Source organism: Rhipicephalus sanguineus, chromosome 3, assembly GCF_013339695.2.
Source record: "Rhipicephalus sanguineus isolate Rsan-2018 chromosome 3, BIME_Rsan_1.4, whole genome shotgun sequence".
NCBI classification, from domain to species: Eukaryota; Metazoa; Arthropoda; class Arachnida; order Ixodida; family Ixodidae; genus Rhipicephalus; species Rhipicephalus sanguineus.
Genome location: NC_051178.1, coordinates 191,324,387 through 191,346,504, shown reverse-complemented (window position 1 = coordinate 191,346,504; position 22,118 = coordinate 191,324,387). Strand labels below are relative to the sequence as shown.

Here is a 22,118-nt window from a genome sequence, read left to right as displayed (position 1 = left end):
GGAAGGGTGTTTCTTGAAGAAACGGTAGATGTGGAAAAATAATTGTCTCCAGCTGTACATGCATATGTACATGTCTCTCTGGCTCAATGTATTGCAGAATGCAATATTTCAGCACAGCTCTAAGAGTTCTCGTTCGCGAGTATCGGAAGCATAATTTTTTTTTCCGACTGAATTTACATGTGGCAGCAGCTGCAATCCAAAGATTACACCAATCTATCACATCATATATCTGCTGGGTGCCAAGGCCAAAAATGGTTCAAAGCCACAATTGAAATAGTTAATTTAATGCACTTTAGCACTTGCCAGTGTTTAAAATAAAAGGCTTGTACACTCATTTAATAACAATGCAATGACAGAAATGGCTTGTTCATTGTCCTTTGAGAGGGAAAAAAGTCAGCAGTGAAACAGCCCAACTACAAGATGTTCACTATACTGGGCACTTCCTGCAGATGCACCAGGGAAAAATTTTTACTGCCGCCTCTACATTAATTTGAGTAGATGTGCCGTTCTGAAAGGCTTAAAGCAACAGTCACATCATTGGGCATGTTCAGAGACCACAGACATGCATTTAACATGGACATCGGTTGAAGTGAGACACTGATGCCTGCAGACTTATCTTGGATTGGCACCTCCGTGCCAATTGAGCATTCAATGTTCTTTATTAAATACATTCATTTGGAAAGCAGTATTTCAATGAAACAACAGTGCATGGTTCTGGAAACAGGCATTGCTGGTCAAAAATGCTGGTGCATGCACCACTGGAGGTTTATTTCTGTACAAATCCTTTATACACGTGCTTCAGTATAATGCTAATCAAAAATGATGATGGCGCAGGCACCTTTGGAGGCTTAATTTCTGTACATATCCTCTATACATGTGATTTAATATAGTGCAAAAATATACTACAACACATCTGATAGTTGCTATAACACAGCCATGTTAGACATTATGTAAGGCAAGGCTTTGCGGGCCTCGCAATTGTGACAAGCTCGGTGTGGTCAGTTTAGGCATGCTCTTTGCATTGCTTGCAAGATGAGACAGCTCAGAGTTGTATCACACAGTACGTGAAGCGTCCAAGGCACTGCTTCAACTTCCTCGTTGCAGTGGCCCCTGGTAAATAACTTAATAGCAACAACACTTCAAAGCAGGACCAGCCTCCAGAAGAATGCTCATTATACAAGATTTCTCAATTTCACTGAACCTTTCGAGCAGCATTTGGTGCACGGGTGCTCTAGGTGACCCATCCCATAGCAAAATAGTGTGCGTCTATCTGAGGACCGTGATGATACAGCACATGCAGCTCCCCAAGATGTTGAGAACAGAAAGCATGCACAGATGCCGAGCGCAGAAACAGACTTGTTTGCAAACTTCAATGGAAGAAATAAGAAGGGCTACTTGAACAACTTAACCAAATGCAACATAAAATCTAGTACACATAAAAACATTTTAAAAAATGAAATTCGCAAACCACTTTTGGTAGCATAGATTATTACAGTTAAGGACTTTCAGACCTTCACTAACCATTTTTATAATACGTTTGCAGTAAAGAAGGAATACTGTAAACAGAGGTTTTCATGTGGTTATGAACTGTCTGCAACTAGCAAAAGCATACCCGCATAAATTGCCAAAACAAGCAAACAGTACACTGCTGTCGTTAATGAATCTTCATCTGCCTGCATTCAACTAGCAACGCATCTCAACTGGAGACGTCCTGCTTTGAAGTAGTTGTGCACTATGTACACGTGCGCACAGGTGTCCGAGGTCATGACACCGCAGCCTCCTTGCCAGGACGAGAGTCCAAGTGCGGCCGCTTAGCTGGGCTACTTGGGCTGTCACTCGGTCGGCTGCTTGCCTTAGTGACCTTTGGCAACACCTCTCTACTGTCCGTGACACCATTAGGCTTGGCCGGTGCAGGCAGGATGAGCCGCAAATTGCTGTGCACGCCATTCGCTGTCGACAGCCCATTCTTGCGATGGGACAGGGGTACTGTCTTGGAAAACGCGGTAGCTTTGCTGCCAGGTCTCTGTCCGCTGGTCACCGCACGACTAGCTGGTGGGCTCGAAACTGGTGGACGGCCAAGCCAAGTTGCTGGCTGGTTGGCACTGGACGGCAATTTTTGTTCGACACCGGGCTTGACGCCAGTAACACGAGGTGCTGTAGGCAAACACGGAGTGCACTCCATGTTTGTGGAAAGTTTGACGATTTGTGGGCTCCTTCGTTGTTGGCTTTGTGATTGTTGTTGAGTCTGTGGCGGTTGTTGACACTGTGGTGGTTGCTGCTTTTGTGGCGATTGTTGCGGTGGCTGCTGGCTCGGTGATGACTGTTGGATTTGTGGTGGTTGTTGGATTCGCGGTGGCTGCTGGCTTCGCGGAGGTTGCTGGCTTCGCGGAGGCTGCTGGCTTCGTTGTGGATGTAGACTTTGTAGTGGCTGCTGTTTTTGTGGTGGTGGCTGTGGACTTCCAGCTGGCGGCACACTACTGACACTGCTGAGCTGGTTGTCGGAACCTTGTTTAGACTGGGCATTTTGTGGAAGCTTGTTCGGAGGAGTCTCGACGGGTTGCTTTACGGGAGAACTTTCGGGTGTTATGCTGGCCGGCTCAGCTGGCTTTTTAGAATTTGCTGCGCTGTACACAGCACTACTGTCCTTATTGCTGAGCGAAGTTTCATTCTGGGAAGGACCAGAATTGACACGATTAATTGTACTGGAGAGGTTAGCACTAACACTGCCCTTGTCACTGCAGTTAGGAGTCGCAGTATCCACATGGCCAGAATTTATGCTGGCACACATTGCATTGGCATTCGCACTGGCATCACTGGAAGGACTGTGGCCCCTCTTATTTGACGTGGCAGTGCCAGTTGGTGGGACATCAGTGGTCTGTTGGGATGCAGTGGATTGGATGAAGATGCTTATTCCTTCATCCGGTGGCACTGGGACCACATCGTCTGCCTTTGAGTTCGAGCTCACGAGAGAAGGCGGCAGCACAGGGAACCGGTAGAGCAACCGCATGGGGGCATTCTGTAACAAATAAGATCAAAGGGAGGTAGGTGAGTGGGTGCGGTGCCAGAATGGCAAAATGTGCACAAGTGTAGGAAGAGATTACATTCTGGAACCACCACTTTAATGAACCTTTTTAGAGAGAGAGAAAGAGACAGAGAGAAAAAACTGACAGAACATTCGCTCCACGATTTACACTGTGGGCTAAAGTCACGTTAGGAGTGTAAGAAATGTCTACAGAATTTCAACATAGGAGATGACTCAGCAAATATTAGTCATTCTTGTTGCCCTGCAGGTGTAGACCTTTTATCAGGCAATTGAAAAGCATCTGCTTTTACTCTTCTTTAGCTTGTGGGAGCCTGAGCAGTGCTGCTATCACACATGGTGGAATCACTAGCATGTTTAATTTAAAACTGCGTGGTGACATCTCCTGTTACAAAATGGTCTTGCAAACATGCAACTGATTACAGTGACCATCTCAGAGTAAGAAGAATGTTGTTGTTCAATTACAAGAATACCAAGAAACATTAATGATTACATGAAACCGCTTTTACACAAGTGTGAACATAATGCATTCCTTATGCACGTGCACACATGCCATCTTCTGTCACCGCACAGAGTCACTTCTGTCACTGCACAGAGTCATTTTAGCCCCGAGGACGATTAATAGGAATGCATTAACTTTTTCGGATGATGCTGCAGTCCATAAGAGTATGAAAAATAGGATTTTGACTGCACTGACGGGACATGCCATTCCCACATTTAACAATCAAGGTGGGTGGCTATGAAATACATTTAAAAAAGACTGTTTGAATGCTTGTACAAAGTTTAATCCACGCTGTTACGATCATCACTCATCTCCTAATTACTCAACTACTACTAAGCCACAGCTTCGAACTTCAAGATAAACACTGATGCAACAAACTTTTTTAAAAAATACGCAACTGATCTCTCAAGGTTAATTGCAGGTATACACACACACACTTCCACAGCAACAGCCTGCCTCACTGGTAGAAGGAACTGCAGTAAACTCTGGCTCAAGCAGATCAGTACAAGTAGCAGAATTGTTTCTAATGTAGAAACATCACACCATCCTGAACAGGCTACGCAAGCCCAGAACAACCACCAACAACTGTCGCTGAGGGTATACAGCTGAAACTCGATCTAATGAAACCAAATTTTACAAATTCCCCGATAGGTAACCATAGGGTTAAATGTTTTCATCAACTCAAATTAACGAAACTGTCATGACACCCAACCTGATTTAACGAAGCTTTTCCAGAAATGAATAAGTAACAGCTCACAGATGTGCCACTGCCTACCCAATATGGCAGCACCCTTGATAAGGTCATCCATAAGTAGTAAAATCTTCTCCTGGAAATGCAGATGCCTAAACGTTTCAGGCAGTATACCAGCGTTTTTCAAGAAGCAGTAGTTGTAAACAGAAGGGTCCATGTAATAAGGGATACAGCAGCTGCTCAAAAATGCACCGTAGCTTGCAAACACGCACTTACCCTGCGCCAAGAGTAAATGTAGGCAAGGTCCATCAGTGAGTATTCGTCCAGGAGGTGGTCATGCATATACATCACATCCACCTGTGTCCACGGAGCAAAAGCGGAATATAATTACAGCATAGCTTGTGCTTCAGCTAGTCAGACATACAAGTACACATATTTAGACGTAAAAAACCAGACACGTGTGGTATGCCCCAATGTACTATATATTAGTCTGCTCCATATGGGCCACTTTGAAGCTGTCGAAGATGAAATCACAGAAAAGGGGGAGACTGTTTTTCAGAATCATGCGGGCTTTTCCAATGGTGATGTTTTTTAACCCTTCTATAGTTTTACCTTGTTTCAACAGTTTTTCATCTCCTCGTAATGCATCAAGGACTATTTGATATAAGAATTTGTTACTAGCTACAGCACACGCTAGTTTGTCTTAAATTAGTCCAACATACCTGAAACTTTTCAGGAGCTTATCATTATAAGTCAGAGGCAAGGTAGTCTTACCGAAAATAAAGAAATGCACCATTACTGTACTTGCCTCATGGTTCTTGGACAAGCCGAACTTTGCCCTTAGGAATTTCTTGAGGTGACCCACAGTAAATCCACCGGGACAGAGGAGGTACCGGCGGCTACCTGGGGGCTGGAACCAAGTACTCCCGTCACACACAAATTCATGATGAAACGTGCAGTTTTGTTTATAGTCAATGGCTCTTTTGTTGCAACAAAATATTCTCTCAATATTCTTCAACGTTATCGACTCGGAAGTGCCATACCAATGCTGCAAAGCAATTTAGAAGGCTGTTGAAAATTAGTCAATCGGACGGATCTAAAGACGGTTGGATATGACGAAAGTGTTTTTCAGCACACTGCTGCGGCGAAACGAGCCACCTCATACCCAACCGCATACTCAACTTCCACCTGCTGCAGTGGTCTAGCGGTTATGGTGCTTGACTGCTGACCCGAAGATCGCATATAAAATCCTGGCTGCGGCGGCCACATTTCAGTTGAGGCAAAATGCTAGACGCTCGTGTGCTTACATTTAGGTGCACATTAAAGAACCACAGGTGGTCGAAATTTCCAGAACCCTTCACTCGGTATCTCTCATAATCATATCATGGTTTTGGGACATAAAACCTCAACAATCGTTACTATTATTATTATTAAGGCGAAAGCCTTAGATGCCTTATCAAGCGCGAAAATTTTCCGCCGGCGTTCCGTGGCATCCGGGAAAACACAAGTGATGCAAAAAATTATCATGAACATGACATCACAGATCGCCGAAATTTGCGACATCACAAATTTTGGCGTGACGTTACGTCTCATGACGTAACGTCACATGATGCCGCATCACATGACATCATAGCTTAGTCAAAAGCGGGCCGATCAGGGAGGCAGTGCAAAACCAGGTGAGGTGCCTCCAATCCTGGAGGCATAGATCGGCAAAAAATGTGGAGCTCACTCAGACTCACTCATGAAATATATTTTTCCCTAGAGCTCACTCGGACTCAGACTCATCAAAAGATTCCTCAATTGGACTCACTCGGACTTAGACTCACTGAAATTTTTCTCAGCTGAACTCACTTGGACTCAAATTCACCAAAATATTACTCACTCGGACTCACTCGGACTCACTCAGACTTACGGCTCTATCTGAGTCTGAGTGAGTCGACTCATGAGTCCGCTAGCGTATAATTGGCTTTTTTGACTATGGTGTAAATGCTCTTAAACACCAATATCTCGCATATTTGGTGCTCTACTTTGCGCCTATTGATCTCGAATCTTCAAACTTGAGTTATCAGTGGCTGCAATCCAGTAAGGACATTTTTATTGAAAGAGGTGACTCACACGAGATATTCTTATTAAGAACTTCCTCTGAAAGAGTTTGCAGGGAGCGAGGTCAACATGTCCCCCCCCCCCCCACCCTTTCTACCTTCCTCACGCCTCTGATTAATAAATATTGAGATGGCGTATGAACGCTAGTGCTTTGAAGTATGGTGAGTCAGTGGGAGTACAAATCTGAGCCGACATAAGGCTGATAGTAATGCTGAAGTTGTGTAGATAGAACCATAGGTCAGCAAAAAAGTGTGGTGCTCACTCAGGAAATATATTTTGCGCTTAGGGCTCACTCGCACTCAGACTCACTCAAATTTTTCTCAACCGGACTCACTCAAACTTAAGCTCACCAAGATATTACTCAACTGAACTCACCCAGGCTCACGGCACGATCTGAGTCTGAGTGAGTCGACTCATGAATGAGTTTGCCGACCTATGCCTGCAGGCAATGCAAAACCACTCTCAGTGCAGAAAACTTTTGGAGAGGGGCGAGGCAGGATCAATACATCAACTGACAAGAAAAGGAAGATGGCTTCCGCCTTCGAGTCGTCTTAGGTGAATGCATAAGGGACCCCGCGAGTTTTATTTTTGTATTGTACCCAACTTACACATTCCTGGGTTTCGGGTGGTGGAGGCCCCAGCAGCAGTGGTCGGATGGGCAGAATATCCCTGAATATGGGAAAGAAATAAGCATGGGAACTTCAGTTGACTAGTAGCAAGGCAGGAAGATAACACATGCATTGCACGTGAACTACAACTGCTAATAAGGCGGCAATAGGGCTTCTTAACTGCCTGCCTTCTCTCTGCTCTGCACAATTGTGACTCTTTAGGCATGATACACAAACAACTCATTTCATGCCCAAAGCTGCACCTAAGCCACCGAAGACTCTACAGTGAACGATTGTGCACCATTTTTCACCACTTTGTAGCATTCAACATGCGCCATGATTCTTGAAAGCAGACATCTGTGGGCTCTATACCAATTTGCGACACTGAAGCAGACGTTTGCGGGCTCCATACCGCGAAACACTAAGACTGTGGCAGAGGAGCAGACAACTTGTCCGGCTTTCCCCAATGCATATACGCACGTAAACGATGCGCACATGCACACCGAATATGCGCCGGTATGCAACAATTGATTTTTTTTTGATGCTGACAACTGTGTCGTCACTACCGAGATGTCAGATTAGGTGCTGGTGGAAACTGTCCGCGACCACGCTGGCAACAATGGATCTTCAAAGGTTTACTTGTCACTGTTGTCACGCGCTCTGCTGTCTTGAGCCGCGACGCGTGTTTGCGAGACCGTGGTTTCCAAGATTGGCTCCAACAATGCGCTGTCGCGTTGCCGGAGCCAATCTCGGAGGCCACGGCTAGACGATGACAGAGCAGCGTTGTATTGATGTCCTACGAACGTTCAGTATTGCCATCCCTCACAATGAGCAACAGAGCAAAATATGCAGTTTTTTGAGGCTGAATAAATGTTTTGGGTGAGCTCTGCCTGCCATTCCCCCTGTGCTTAATTTGTGCGTTTCTTTTCCGAATTTTCGTGCTGAAACTGGATATAATCAAACCTGTTTAAACCGAATGTTTTGGGAAATTTGTCACTTGCGTTATATCCGGGTTTAACTGTATTCGATTTGCACTGAAGCCTAATTATTCGAATTCGCTTCACACCAAAAATTTTGCTATTCACACAGCTCTAATTACGGCACTTTCTGCATATAGCCTGCACTGACAATTACAACATGCTAAAAGAGACCGGCGAATCTAATTGCAAACAATACTCAAATCTTGGTAAAAGAAGTTCTCATTCGCAAAGTGATGGCTCATCCATGCATCCGCGAATGAGAACAATGCAACACTTTTCCAAGTAATTGTTGAATGACTTGGCTATCAAAGTTTATTGCCTCCTGAACTGCGAGGCAAGCAGGAAGCACCAGTCCAGGCCACAACTAAATTCCTAACTCTTGGCTCTGGCTGTCTCTTTGTACTAAACAAACCCAAGTGCCTGTAGGCTTCGAGTAACCTGTTCTAATATGCATGCGTTCGGTTCGGGACTGCTTGGCACTTCAATAAAGGTGGTAATTCGAATAAAGTGACTTTGTTGTAAAGAGGGTTCACTGAAGCTGCAACTCGAAAGAGCTTGTAAATGAGCAAGGAGCACTTTTGCATGTTGACTCACCGTGCACTGTATTCCAGGGACACACTGATCATGTCATCACGGTTGAAGATGAGCCGTTCGACATTGCGAACATCCCCTCTTCCCTCGCTAGATGTCGGCTTAGCTGAGCTTTCTGTGGGGAGGATGAGGTTCTCGTTAATCAAGGCCTATACGAAGCACCATTACCAGAACGACACTTATAATCGAAAGCACTGATAACTTTTCAGCATGATGCTAAAAAATTACAACTACAGTAATCCTTCGTTAACTCGAAGCCGTCAAATCCGGGGAAAATTTCGAGATAAACGGTATTTCAAGTTAAGCAAACCGCCGAAAATATTTGCCCAGGTCACTGTAAAAGAAAAGCCAGTGCTGCCAGGAAAAGGTCCACTGCACGAGACAGCTACCGTAGTAAAGGCACAAGAATTCGGAAGGAAAAATATTTATTACCGAGGACCAAAAAACTGCGTGATGCTCGCCTATTTCGCATTCGCGTTCGGTCCAAGAAAGGCGTTCTCCAGTTTCTCAACACATCGCATGAGCCGTTGGTCGCCACCGCTGCATTCGACCTTGTTGCGGAACAAGCGCAGCACGGCAGCACGTTACGTCTTTCTATCGTCGTAGGCACTTCTCAAGGCTCTTCATCGTCTGCATGGTCATCTGCGTCGTTCACGGCCACCTCAACGATATCGGCGTCCGACAGCATTCTGGTAACGGGGACGTCCGCCTCGTAGAGCGCATACTCCTCAAAGGCGATCTTGCAGTCTTCAGTATCGCTCACGCAGCCAGTTGCCTTGCGCACTTCATTGCACAGCTCATCACAGCCGCTGAATTATGCGCCAATGTCTTGTTTGATCGATTCCGGGGCATGAGAAAATCCTGCATGTGCGAAGCAGTTAGCAATCGCCAGCGGGGGTAGTTGGCGCCAGGCTTCAGCCATCAGATTGACTGCACCCAGCAGATCGATTTCATACTTTTTCCCACTGTCGTATGACAGCAGAATTCGGTGCAGCAGGCTTTTCCTATAATACTTGCGGGCCATCTCAATGACTCCCTGATTCATTGGCTGGAGAACGCCGAATTCTTTGGCGATGCACGACTTGCTTCGACCTGCTTTTTCGACTTCCTTGATTAGCGCGACTTTTCTCTCCAACGTCACAGATTTGCACTGCTTTGGGCGGGACATCTTGGTCGACATTCAGAAGCGTCCGTTGCACAGACCATTCACTACTCAGCAAAACTGAACTCGAGATGCGTCGTGCGCAGATCACGGGGAAAACAAAGAATACCAGCTCACGCATGCAAGGGCTAGGTTGCATACTGACGGGAGCACGCTGCACATGCCACACACCGCGCATAAGTCGCGCGCAGGTGCGCACACGTGATCACTCCCACAGTTGCTTGACAAGGCTGATAGAAAACAGCTGCGTCCGCGAGAATATCAAATTGGCCCTTCACGACCGCGTTCGGCACGTATAGCAAGAGCTAAGCGTTCGCACGGAGCCCTTGTTTCGTGTTGGGAGTGGACTTTGCCTTCTGCCCTGCCCGGTCAAGATTTCGAGATATCCGCTGTTCCCTCCGGAAAACGTTTTGAGATAAGAGGGGGCAAATACATAGCACCTATGGGAGGTTAATGCACGGAGAAAAAAAGTTTCGACTTAACCGAGATTTCGAGATATGCGATTCCGAGTTAACGAGGGTTTACTGTACATTTCCATGCGATCAAGTCATTACCTTCAGTTGACATGGCTCTGCCTAATAATTTTAAATTATTACAAATGAAACAAATTATCTATGCACGATGAAACAAACATGTGTTCAAGCAAGCATGTTAAGGTGCTGATAGTCAACTGACCGGATGGGGACAAGCTGTCGTAGAACTGTCGACGCCTTGCCATCTCATCTGGTAAAGAAAAGACGGAGAAGAGAAAGAAGATTAGTACAATGTGAGGTCACTGCAATCCACGTATGACACAATACATAGCAAAATTTTGAGGCTGAAGCTAAATATGGAGCATTTCTTTTGCAAATTCTTTATTTCATCTTCCGTTGCTGGCCTCCATTACAGTTACATGAGGTTTCCATGAAAATTGGACACAGCCATTCAATGCGATTACTCTCCACGAGGATGTGCTGTAGTGCACCATTTTTTTCTAACGAGATCACACATGGTGCGATGAAGGGAAAGAAAACAATGAAAAGAAATGTCACAAAGCACAGGCGCTGATCCTTCTTTGACAGTATTTACCAATGGCATGAATACCGGAAGTAAATATCAGCAGAAAAACTGCCCCGAGATGAAACGAAGAGAGAGAGAGAGTGAAACTTTATTCAAGGGCAAAGGTAAGGGGGGATCTTGGAGCTTCTATGGCTGGGGCCCTACGTCCAGGGCTCCACTGGCCTTGGCTGCCCGCCGGACGTGATCCAGGAGCGCTAGCTGCACTCCCGGGTCCGAGCTGGCGAGTTGTGCCTCCCACTGGTCCGTACTAGGTATTAGTGGTTTGCCGAGAAAATTAGCTAAATCACTTGGTTTATGATCGCATCCCCACGAGATGTGGTATAGAGTCGGTCTGCTGCCGCACCACGGACAACACGGCCGGGTAAAGCATTGGATGTATCGCGTGTAATTTAAGTAGATGCAGGAATACGTCTGTCTGAATTTTTCGACGGTCAGCGGCCTCTTCCACATTGAGGAATCTGTGAGGCGTACCACATTTCTGTCGCGTGAAGCGCTGGTGAGCAAGAATCTCCCTAGGTAGAATTGGTATGGTCAACGAAATAGAGGGATTCTCCTCTCGGTTACAAAATGCGCGATAGAGCATCCGCTCTTTCGTTGCCCTCGAGCCCTGCGTGCCCTGGGCACCAGATCAACCTATGGTGGCGAGTGAGTTTGGGTGTTAGCAGCCTCAGCGCCATAGCGGGAAGGCGGCCGGTTAAAAAGAGCCGACAGGCCTCCTGGGAGTCAGATAGAATAATTGACGGCTCGCCTTTGTGCTCCTGAAACCTTACGGCTAAGGCTATGGCCATTGTCTCTGCCTTTGTGGCCGAGGTCGTGCGCACGGAGGCAGTCGTCAGCAGCGTCATGTTGTCGACGACCGTAATTACATGTCTCTGCCAATCGTAACTGGCTGCATCGACGTACATGACGTTAGAAGTTGACCCGAACTGCTTTCGGAGCCAGTTTACTCTCACCTTACGTCGCTCAGCGTGGAAGTCGTGATGCATAATTTTAGGCACAGGTGCGACCGAGATCTTACTCCGTACCTCTTGAGCTATGTCGACCAGCTCCTCATCAATGTGCTGGGGGTGGGGTGAGATCACTATCCTAGTGAGTATTGCCCTGCCTGCAGAAGTTTCACTTAGGCGATTCCTCTGAGAGATGAAGACCACCGCGCTTAGCTCAGCATAAGAGTTATGTATACCGAGAGCTAGGAGCCGCTGGGTCGGAGTGCTCATGGGTAGACCGAGTGCTGCCTTAAAAGCGCTTCTAATGAGGGCATCCACCTGGCTCTCCTCGCTTCTGTCGAGCAAGTGGTACGGAAGGCCATACGTCACTCTGCTCATAGCCAAGGCCTGGACAAGCCGGAGGGTATCCTTCTCTTTCATGCCTTTTTTATGGTAGGTGATGCGACGGATCATTCTGGCAATCCGTTTAACCGCAGTCTTCAGGGTAGTTATCGTGTGACTGGCCTTGCCATTGCTTTGGACCCAGAAATCGAGTATGCGGGCCTGAGTAACCTCGGCTATGGCATGGCCATCAACCTCTAAGTTTATGTCGCCGTTGCTTCTGTAATACTTACTGCGTATCCTTACGAGCTCTGATTTATCCGGCGCACAGCTGAGTCCACTATTTCTTGCGAACTCCGCCACGGCCGCCGCGACAGCCTGTAGGGTTTGCTCTTTTAGCGCCAGCGACCCCTTCGTGGCCCAGAGAATGTTGTCATCCGCAAACAATGTATAGCCAAGATGCGGGATTGCATCGAGCTTATGAGTGAGTCTGCGCATAGCGATGTTAAAGAGCAAGGGGGAGATCACTACCCCGCCCCTTGAGGTGTTCCCTTATTTGGCATCGAGCACGGCACCGACCTCGTTTCACCTATTCTGCGGTAGAAATGAAGAATATCTTAGCTAATGTACCTGGCCCTCTGTGGACACGTTGCCACACTGAAAGTTGAAGTTTTTGTGCACTGTAATTAACTTGTCATGCCAAGCCTATTGAGACAGATTTATCAGGTTTGCCAATGGTTCCTGTACTCGTAGCTCTCAGAACTTAGATATTTCTACCTAAGCAGACATGTACAAATATTTCTTTCTTGTAACTTCAACCTTAGAATTCTTCACCTGGAGATGTACATGCACTGCAATTACAATTATTATTTTTTTGTGTCTGTGATGGATGTATAATGTCCTCACTCGTGCGACGACCTTAGAGGGGCTGCAATATGTAAAAAATATGCTACTCATTGGTAATGGGTTTAGCTAGAGTGAAATCTTGTGGCAGATAGGCGTTAAGTAAGTTGGCACGTACTCGTGGGAATTGCCATTACAGTAAATTGGGCTGAGTTCACAAATAATGCTTCCCATTAAACAAAGATTATGTAAAGCTTTCTGCACACTGATGCAAATCCAGACAACCAATGAACAATCTCTGACTACGTTTATTACAACAGCTCTCTTGTGAAGTGAAGAGCATAGCAGGTCATTTTCTCTCTGGATGCAAGCAACACACAAATAAGAAAACGTTGCAAATATTAATTGCTCTCCCAGATTTCATTTACGCGATGTGCACAGCCTCCTTCAAATCGGTACTATGACTCACTTCTGAAGAGGCCCGGGACCAGTTTGTACACAATATCCTGGAGCGTCTGGTCGGACCTGTATGCAAGGGGAAAAAAAAGTAAATTAGAATGTTCCTTGAATATGTAATGCATAAATAAAAGACGCAAATTAGAGCAACCAAAATAAAGGTGCCATAGGAATAGGGAAACGGGATTCCACTAACCAGTAGAATACAACGAACCCAAACATTTTCAAGTTAACAAAGAAATTGCATAAATTTCCAAGTGACCCGACATCTCTTCCGAAAAACTGTGCGCGAAAAATGTTTTGTAGCCATATAGTGTGCGTGTTGCAAACGAGATCTGCGGAATCCCACAAGGTGGTGGAAGGGTTGTGAAAGGAAAAACTGACAACCACTTGTTCGTAGGGTTTGCAATATTCAGTGTCCATGTGCTTCGAGTTGTCGATTATTTTGCCCTTGCACTGCCAACTTAGCTTCCTGGCTAGCTCAATGGGTAGAGCGACTGCCCCGGAAACGCCTTGGTCCTGAGTTCGGTACTCAGACCAGGACGAATTTTTTGTCGACTGTGAAGCTTTGAGAAATTCATATGGTTTTCCTTGTAGCCTTGTGCTACACGTGTGGTTGTCAGTTTTCCCTTTTATAGTGTGTGTGCGTGTTTGCAGCTCTACAAAAGTACTAGTGCACAAGTACAATGAGCTTTCCATTTGTCCGTCCCCTTGCCTGCAACATCTTGCTTGGTGATCCAAGAATTCTCGTTACTTCACATTAATATAAGTGTCACATGGTCACTCTCAATCATGATCGGACTGAATACTGAACTAATATCTTGATCGCGATTAATTCATTTACTCAAGCTGCACAGGGTATTCAATTGCGGTTAAGAAATGCAATCCCAATCGGGCTTGAGTGCAACCAAAAGTGCACTGCGTGACACCAGTATGAGCGCATTTTTGATTGTCACCACTTACCGGATGTTCAGAAGTGGACGTGTCTTGTGCACCTGAGCATCACACACGGGACACAGTTTGTTCTTTTCGAGGTACTTTACGATGCAAGTCTTGCAGACTATGAAAACAGAAACAGTGAACACTGAACGTTCGGGTGGCCGTGCGGTACAGCACCAAAATAGCAACTTGCTCACACTGTAAACAGCAAATTAATGTGATCAATGTGCCTCAGACAAAAAATAATTGCAGCTGCACTTCCAGTGACTGAATAAGCAATCAATGAAATGAAGTGAATTGGCTGTTCTGAAGCATAAGTTCTTTATGGCTATCTTAACTTTCGTAATGCACAGCTTTACTTTTCTGATGATTATCTTCAAGTGCTCATTACGGCACGAGACAACTGTACCATCATGTTTGTGGGTAGATTTCCTGACAGCTAATGGCTAACAAACTTTTCCTGCACAAGTGAACAATGTATAAGACTTAGAGATACAATAAAGGTCTCAATACATTAGAACAGAGGCCTGTATAAGCAAAAAGCTAGCACATAATGGCAAATAAACATCACTACGAAAAACGAAAGTACCTGTTGCATGGTTACTGTGCCTGCAAAACGCTCGGTGTGGATTGAGACTTGGAGAACATCTGTAAATCTATTTTGCGAGGGGCGTTATGTTAAGTTACTCTGTATCACTAAAACAGACTGTTATTTGAATGAGCCTCCCCTGTACGCACTGTCTCTAGGTGGAAACATTAATATTAAAAAAAAAAACATATCTTTAACTGCACTGCAACAGCGCTTACGTTTTGTTTCACAGTACTGTATTCATTTGCGCACTTCAGGCCACCGATTTTCATGCCATGATACGGCTGTACCGGCAATAATTTTCACACAAAGTGATGTTTTTCTATGTTGAAGTTCCCGTCGTATGTGTTGTTAAAGATGCAGCGCTACAAACTGAAACGCCCTCGTAAAATAATACCGGTGCGAACCTTCCCGTTCTTGATTTCTGATAGCGTTCCTTGCCCCCCCCCCCCCTCCCGATTATACACATATCGCGCGCACACGCAATCGGAATAAAAACTAAGAAAGAATTGCGTAACGGTCAGGACGGAACTTACATGAGTGTAAACATTCAATGATGGTGGTAGCATCAATGAAGTAGCCGTTGCATAGGACGCACGTCAGATGGGGGTTGATCTCGACCAATTTTTTCCGCCCCGCTCCCTGCATCTTGTCAATTCATTATTCTGCAATACGAAGAAGCCAAAATCAATACGCACGCTTCCACAGTTTGAGCCGACGGGGGCTGGCCCATTGGCTCCGTCACTGCGATATTGAGCGCTAATGTCCCACGCTCTTCGGCTATTGGTCGTTATGATATAGCAAATATCGCAACAAAAGGGAATAAAAAAAGAAAAAAAAAGAAAGACGAGCGCCTTTTACGGGATCTTTCAAATCCCCAAGCACCATGGCATGTCTAGTGGTTAGATAAATCAATCGACAACGAGTGACGAATGAAAAATTGAGACAAATGCGAACGAATCCTACATTCATGCATAATAAACGGTTGATTGACAGCGCTCGTTTCGGAGTCAAATACTCATGGCGGGAGTTAAACGACCGTTGCGACCACAAAGGCCCTCCAAAGCTTGTCATGTGCGCCTCGCCCATTAGATGAGTCGAGGTTGTTTAATAATAGCCGCCACAGTAACTCTAATTGGGCAACAAGTGGTTACGGACGCAGTATTTCTAATCCAAAGTTTCAGCGCGAGCGTCTCGCAGTAGTGCCGCACGCTAGTAGGTTCACGAAGCGCACAAGCGGTCCTCGACAGAACAATACTTCCAGAGGCATTTAATGCTATAACACCACGTCAACAGCATCCACCAACATTGCCGGATCGGTATAAACGACTCTAAACGCCGAAATATGAAAGAAAACGCGTTAAGCCTACATCAAGGAGCACCGAACAGCGTCATGATCGCAGTCATCGCACTAGCGTCAGCGAGGCTGTCAAGCTGTCAGGTAACGCGACACACGCAGCACGTCAATATCTTCGTTGTACTCACCCTCACTTGTGCACTAACTCAGGTTCAAACACACACAAACGAAGAAAAACACGCTCAAAGTATCCCTTTTGACAAAAACTGTCGCGAACCGAAGCCGACGCCATGCGTGGACGTCACGTGACCTCACTTGACTGACGCGACATCCGTGTTCCTTTTATGTGTGTTGTAGCAGTTCCGCGCATCCACTTCCCAATCATCTGCGTGCTACCTTAAACTTTGTGTTATACGATGCTGCATCGATTCACACAACAAATTACAATAGATTATTACCCTGATAGCTTTCACCGTACTTCATGCCTTTTCTTCAGTTGCTAAAACGCCGATTCGTTCCTCTTCGAACTTGCGGTTTCACAGTGATGCTACCGAGGACTTCTGATTTGGAGCAATTTTTGGAGCAGCAAAATTTCCGTTTTGGAGCACTTTGAAGCAGCAAAATTTTCATCTTGGAGCAGTTTGGAGCAGATAATTTTGCATCTGGGAGCACTCTGGAGCAGCGAATTTTACATCCTGGAGTGCACTACAGAAGCATATTGCAAGAACATTCAAGCACCGGAATATTACTATGGGGCTCTTATGAAGGCTAGAAATATTTCGATTCATTGCAAATCTCATGGAAAAAATCATCTCAGGAGAACTCCATACTTCACTCGCTAATGAAAAAATAAGGGCTCATGCAGTTGAGTGTTCTGAATTAACCTCTTCGGCGATTATTTTCGACACTAGCAAATAAACAGAATACCAGATCAATAAAATTGCACTTTATGAAATAACACTCTAAGTACATCTATGTGGTTATCAGCAGACATTGTAGACAAACGCCGTGATGTACAGCAGTGCCTCAATGCCAAAGAGCCACACTGTCCCTAATGCATTCCCCTAAGAAAACTCCAAGGCGAAAAAGCCAGGTTCTTTTTCTTCTCGATCGACGGGTTGATCCTCCCCCTCCTTCTCTGCAAGCTATCTGCATTTTGCGCTAGCTCCATGATCGGCGTACCGATTACGGAAGCAGTGTAAAGCGACGGTGTCGTGATGGCGTCATTACGTGACATCACGATATATGACGCCATGATGACGTCACAAGTTTTGACGATCTATGACGTGATCATGACGCCATCACATGATTATTTTTTGCATCAATCGATTGACGCCGCCGACGGTCAATTTTCGTGTTTGATAAAGCATCTGATGCTTTCGCATTAATATTGCGTATTGAACGTTAACAACCTGGCCTTACATACCAAACTGTCCTCCACCATGTCACCTCCTTGCCATGCGCGAAACAGCTTCGCTTATCATCCACTTCACAGAGTGAAATGGGTGGAGTTGCTCGGAGGATTTCACGAGAGACGGACGTGCCGCCCGCGATGCCCCGCTCGCCCGTTCAGGACGCGCTCGTGCCCCTCGCCGTCGGCGCACCGTGACGGCTGCCTCGACCGCCATGCCGTGCGCCTCTCATCGGCAGGGCCTTCGCCGCCTCGTCACCGACGTGCACCGTGCCTCTGACTGAATCGTGGTCCCGTCCGTGAACTCCTGTGACCGGCTCCCCAATCTTTCTTGTCCTCTTCTCTCTTCGTCGCCCCTGTCGACCTCCGATCACAACCTTCCCTATTTCTTTCTACTTTTCTATTATCCCCCCTTACCCCACCCCTATAAGGCACTGCGCCGTGTCGCCGAAAGGCAGACAGAAATTAGGTGCCTTTTTCCTTTTCCTCCCGAACCACCAAGAGTGAAATGGCTCCTCAACTTTTTTTGAATGTTTATTGTGATAACAATTATATGGACGCTCTCCGCGGATTTTTGCCGTCGCCATTGCCGTAATTTTCTGTATCAAGACCAAATTAATAACATCACCACGCGCATTCAAGCCGCGGGTAAAAGCTCGCGAGCGCTGGCGACGAACGCGGCTGAAGCGGAGATTAAACTAGCCGGCCGTCTGTCTCCGTCGCACGGACAGCGCATGAGATAACATCTTCCGCGTGAGGGCCTGCCGTCGATTGCTCATCATACAGGGAGGAAACGCCCCGCCCGTCTTTCGTAAGGAGCATGAAAGGACGCCAGGGGAGCGGAAGGGGGGGGGGGGGACCGCATCGTTCGAAGGGCGCAGTCGCTAGCGCGCGCGCTATCTCGAGGCATCAGGAGACGGCTCGTAAACTTGCTGCGCTCTCAACGCTTACTTCGTGTTTAGAGAACTCAGAGCAAGAAAACGCTTCGGTTCCTGGAGCGGCCATAGTCCCTTACACCAGTGTTTTGTTGAGTTACGCGAGATCGGATCCAAAAGAGTTAGCTGCTAATCTTACTTCGTTTCACAATACAATTTGTTGGTATCGCATTCATTGCTTCGCCCTTAAGCGAAACTGAGTTTTTTTTACCCGTCAGCTATTGACCCCCGAAAGCGAGGGGCGGACGTGTAACATGGGGTAGCCGCTTCACTGTGGGCTGTCAGCGACGGGCGCGCTACTGACAGCTGCGTATTTGCGGCTGCTCCGACCAGGATATATGCTTTTATTAATGAGATGACATTTTTAAAAAGCAAGCAAAAAATTCGAATTGGAACCCTAGCACGTGAGCTCGAAAGGGCAGGGCCATTTAGGGGGTATTTACCGCAGAGTGATTAAACTCGGACGTGCTGGTATAAGCAATTACGAAAAAGCTCTTCTGGATGAAGATCCATGGATAAAGTATATCTGAGGAAAAGTGTGAACGCGTTTCCACCGTTCGCGTGCTCTTCCATAAACGCGAAGCAAGGAAAATTCGATATTGTTCCATATATATACTGCTATAGCGATCCCAGATTTCATTCCGCGATGTCCGGAAACAGAAGTGACAGACATTTTAGCAGCACACATGTAGTAGTTATTACTGAAAATTGCTTTCCTTACGTGCCGTGCGACGCTTGAAACGAGCTATCAGCAGCGTTTCTAGTCTCTAGAACAGACGACGTCCGCCGATGAATCGCCGTCGCACTTTCTCGCTACCGAGAGGCCTAGACGTCACGAGCCTCTGCGGAGAGCGCGTTTTGCTGTCGAGCCGACTTGCAGAACAGAAGCTGCGTCGGCATCGTGCATGGTATCGTGGCTTATTCGGGACGCACGCGCGAGCGCTATTTATTCAGCGGAATAATTCTTGGTCCCTGGTTGTGACTTTGGCAGCCCCAAGATCAAGCTGCACATGTTCTGACGCGCCGGCCGTGCGATTGCCGGTGATAGACGACCCCAAACCCGAGACTTTGGCGCAGTTTGGCGCAATTTTCGTCGATATTATCAGGATGGCGCAGTAAATACAATTTGGCGCACTTTGGCGCAGGAGTGGAATCACTGGGTTTCATCAAACTGTTGTCGCTGCCACCGCATGATTGGAACTGAACAGAGGTTATGACTTTCTAAAAAAGCGAACAGACAGAAGCAGTGACTGCAGAAAAAAGCAGTATTGTTTTTTTTTTATTTCGGATGTGCAATAAATGAAAGAGCGTCAATGGGCATCGTGGTCCCGCTCAGCGATCCATTGCACGCGTTCGTAAAATAATTCGCGGATGACTTCAGCCGGCTCCAAGGGCTTCCTACAAATGACGACAAGCTCGCGTCGACAGCCATAGTCGTGAAAACTGCGCAGTTGTTTCTGAAAAAGAAAGCATAAGCAATCATGACTTGATCATCATGAGAGTGAACTATCAATACATTTATTATGAATGCTTTGCCTTCTCAATTCGAAGGTTGTGGGTTCAGATCCCATCGACGGAAAGAGCGATTTTTTTCGTCCACTTCACTTCAATTTACGTCACAATTAGTACAGTACAGTTACAAGACGACAGTTAACGTCATCTGTGCTTCCGCTGGCCTAATTGACTGTTCAATTCATTTGGTTGTGTCTAACATATAGACGAGCCCATCGGAAAAAAGAAAACAAAATCGCCTTCTTTCGTTCATTCACTCTGACTACCCGAAGCATTTGGATTACAGAACACGAGAACACTTCCATACAAAACTGGCTGCACAACCTAATGGCTACGTTAGTGCACCACTTCTACTTACGTGCCAGTTTGGATACAGCCGACATCCACTCTACACGTGGACGACGTTATACTGCCGGCGGTGGGGCCATGAGGTCGACACCTGCAAACTCCCTGGCGAGGTAGACGCCGAAACAGAACATGGACCAGCTCTTGATCACTTGCCACTTGAACGGGTCGTTGTACAGAGCCTTCATTAAACCAGAAAACGTTCCGTCATTTCGCGGCGCATACGATGGAGCTTGCCCAAGAGCAAACATTGCTTGGCGGTGCACCGAGGAAGCACACGAGCACGGAAAACAGTGACCGCACGATAATTAATCGGCTAACGTTGGCTGTATTGCGATTCTTCCTGGCTTCGACTGACTGCGTGCTGCGTCTTCGTCTACTTTTGATGTTATAGCGTTATAGTTGCTGCGCAAATCGTACCATTCCTCGTACCTCTCTAGGTCGTTTGAGAGCGCTCTGACTGTTTAAAAGTGTTAAATTCAACAGCTTTAAAGCTCTCCAACAAGAATAAACAGGTATGCAAGTCATGTTTCTCCTTCCTGATCATATTTTGACCCGATAATGTTAGTAGCAATGGTTAGTTGCTATTTTAAGTAATTTTTTCAGCGTCTGCGGAGCGCTCGAAAACGACCTGTCGAATGTACCATATGACACCTCGAATACCTCTAACCATAGAGTTTCATACAATAACCTAGAGAGGAAACTGGCGCTGCGATCGTTCAACCACCATGGGAATGATGGGAAGTACAGGCTTCGGTATGGATAGCGTTAGCTAGCGAACTGTCTACGGATCTTTTTCTACAGTTTCAGTTTCGTTCTTCGCGAGGTGTGGGTAGTGGGGTGCGTTTCAAAGCACTCAAGCAGCGCCTTTGTTGTTCAAAGAGGCTGAAGACCGCTAGATATCTTAATTTGCTGTTTCGTTGCAGCTTTACAGGTTGTATATGACAGTTTTAGTAAAGCGTCGTGCACTCACCGCTGCGCATAGATGTAGCGTCCCATGCCAGTGAAGGAAATTGCTTAGAGTTCACGTTTTTCGATGAGCGCTACTTGTCGAAACTCTTTCAAATCGACTGCAAAACGACGGCAAAGCTTAGTAGACGCGCCGTCACGCTCCTCTGACTTGACTTCGCAACAAAACGAGAGATGCGTTAGATGCAGACCACTTGGACAGACGCACCTGGCATCGCAGCAGACGATACGTTAAGTGTTTGTCACTCAATACAGTACTGTTATTTCCATAAATAGATAATGCGTACTTTAGAGGGAAAAACAAGCGTGTTTGTTTTCAAGTGTCGTAAAAAAATAATTCATTATTTGGTGATGCCAAATCTGGAGCGCATTTGCAGAGCAATGTATACACTGGTGCTTGAATTTGTCCAGGTTTCACTTCCATCTCACCGTCAAGCGATCTTTTTGTAACAAGTTTTACGTGCAAAAGAACGAAGCAAGTTTAAGTGGAAATAATGTTATATCGCTTTGTTTTACACTCGGCAAACAAGCGTCACGAATCTCAAGAACGAAAGCCATCCGAAGCAGATCCGAAGCCTGTACTTCCCATCATTCCCATGGTGGTTGAAGCGCCGCTCAAGGAACCCGCGTAGACACTAGCGCCAGATTCCCCTCTAGGTATTATTGTAAGAAACTCTATGCCTCTAACCATGCCTCTAATCTCTAATTCTACGTTCTAACATCGCTAACGCTGCTAGCGCTACCTAACAAGTGTGGCATTATAGCAGAGGCATTATAGTGTCTTAAACGCCGACAGCGCCTTAGTTAAAGCAAAAACG

The 22,118-nt window shown here is 46.3% G+C and overlaps 1 protein-coding gene and 1 long non-coding RNA gene across 2 annotated transcripts; both read right to left on the bottom strand.

Moving 5' to 3' along the window:
• Positions 1–640: 640 nt before the first annotated feature.
• LOC119387922 (polycomb complex protein BMI-1) lies at positions 641–16,472 on the bottom strand. Its single transcript, XM_037655496.2, has 10 exons — positions 16,317–16,472; positions 15,368–15,496; positions 14,267–14,363; positions 13,317–13,372; positions 10,353–10,400; positions 8,519–8,630; positions 6,945–7,005; positions 5,042–5,143; positions 4,510–4,590; positions 641–3,016 (listed from the first exon to the last, which is right to left on the bottom strand). Exons 2-10 carry the CDS (start codon positions 15,477–15,479, stop codon positions 1,763–1,765), a joined length of 1,923 nt encoding a protein of 640 aa, XP_037511424.1. The 5' UTR covers positions 15,480–15,496; positions 16,317–16,472; the 3' UTR covers positions 641–1,762.
• A 3,253-nt stretch (positions 16,473–19,725) lies between these two features.
• On the bottom strand, positions 19,726–20,754 carry LOC119387920 (uncharacterized). Its single transcript, XR_005182587.2, has 2 exons — positions 20,345–20,754; positions 19,726–19,931 (listed from the first exon to the last, which is right to left on the bottom strand). It is a non-coding gene; the product is annotated as an uncharacterized LOC119387920 (long non-coding RNA).
• Between the last annotated feature and the right edge of the window lie 1,364 nt (positions 20,755–22,118).

What these genes read in the sequence shown, in the direction of transcription:
- LOC119387922 (XM_037655496.2), bottom strand. Translation starts at nt 15,479, where the DNA reads ATGCAGGGAGCGGGGCGGAAAAAATTGGTCGAGATCAACCCCCATCTG. An exon ending in CGACAGCTTGTCCCCATCCG is followed by an intron (nt 8,631 to 10,352) that starts GTCAGTTGACTA and finishes TCCTCCCCACAG; the next exon opens with AAAGCTCAGCTAAGCCGACA. An exon ending in TCCCTGGAATACAGTGCACG is followed by an intron (nt 7,006 to 8,518) that starts GTGAGTCAACAT and finishes TCCCATATTCAG; the next exon opens with GGATATTCTGCCCATCCGAC.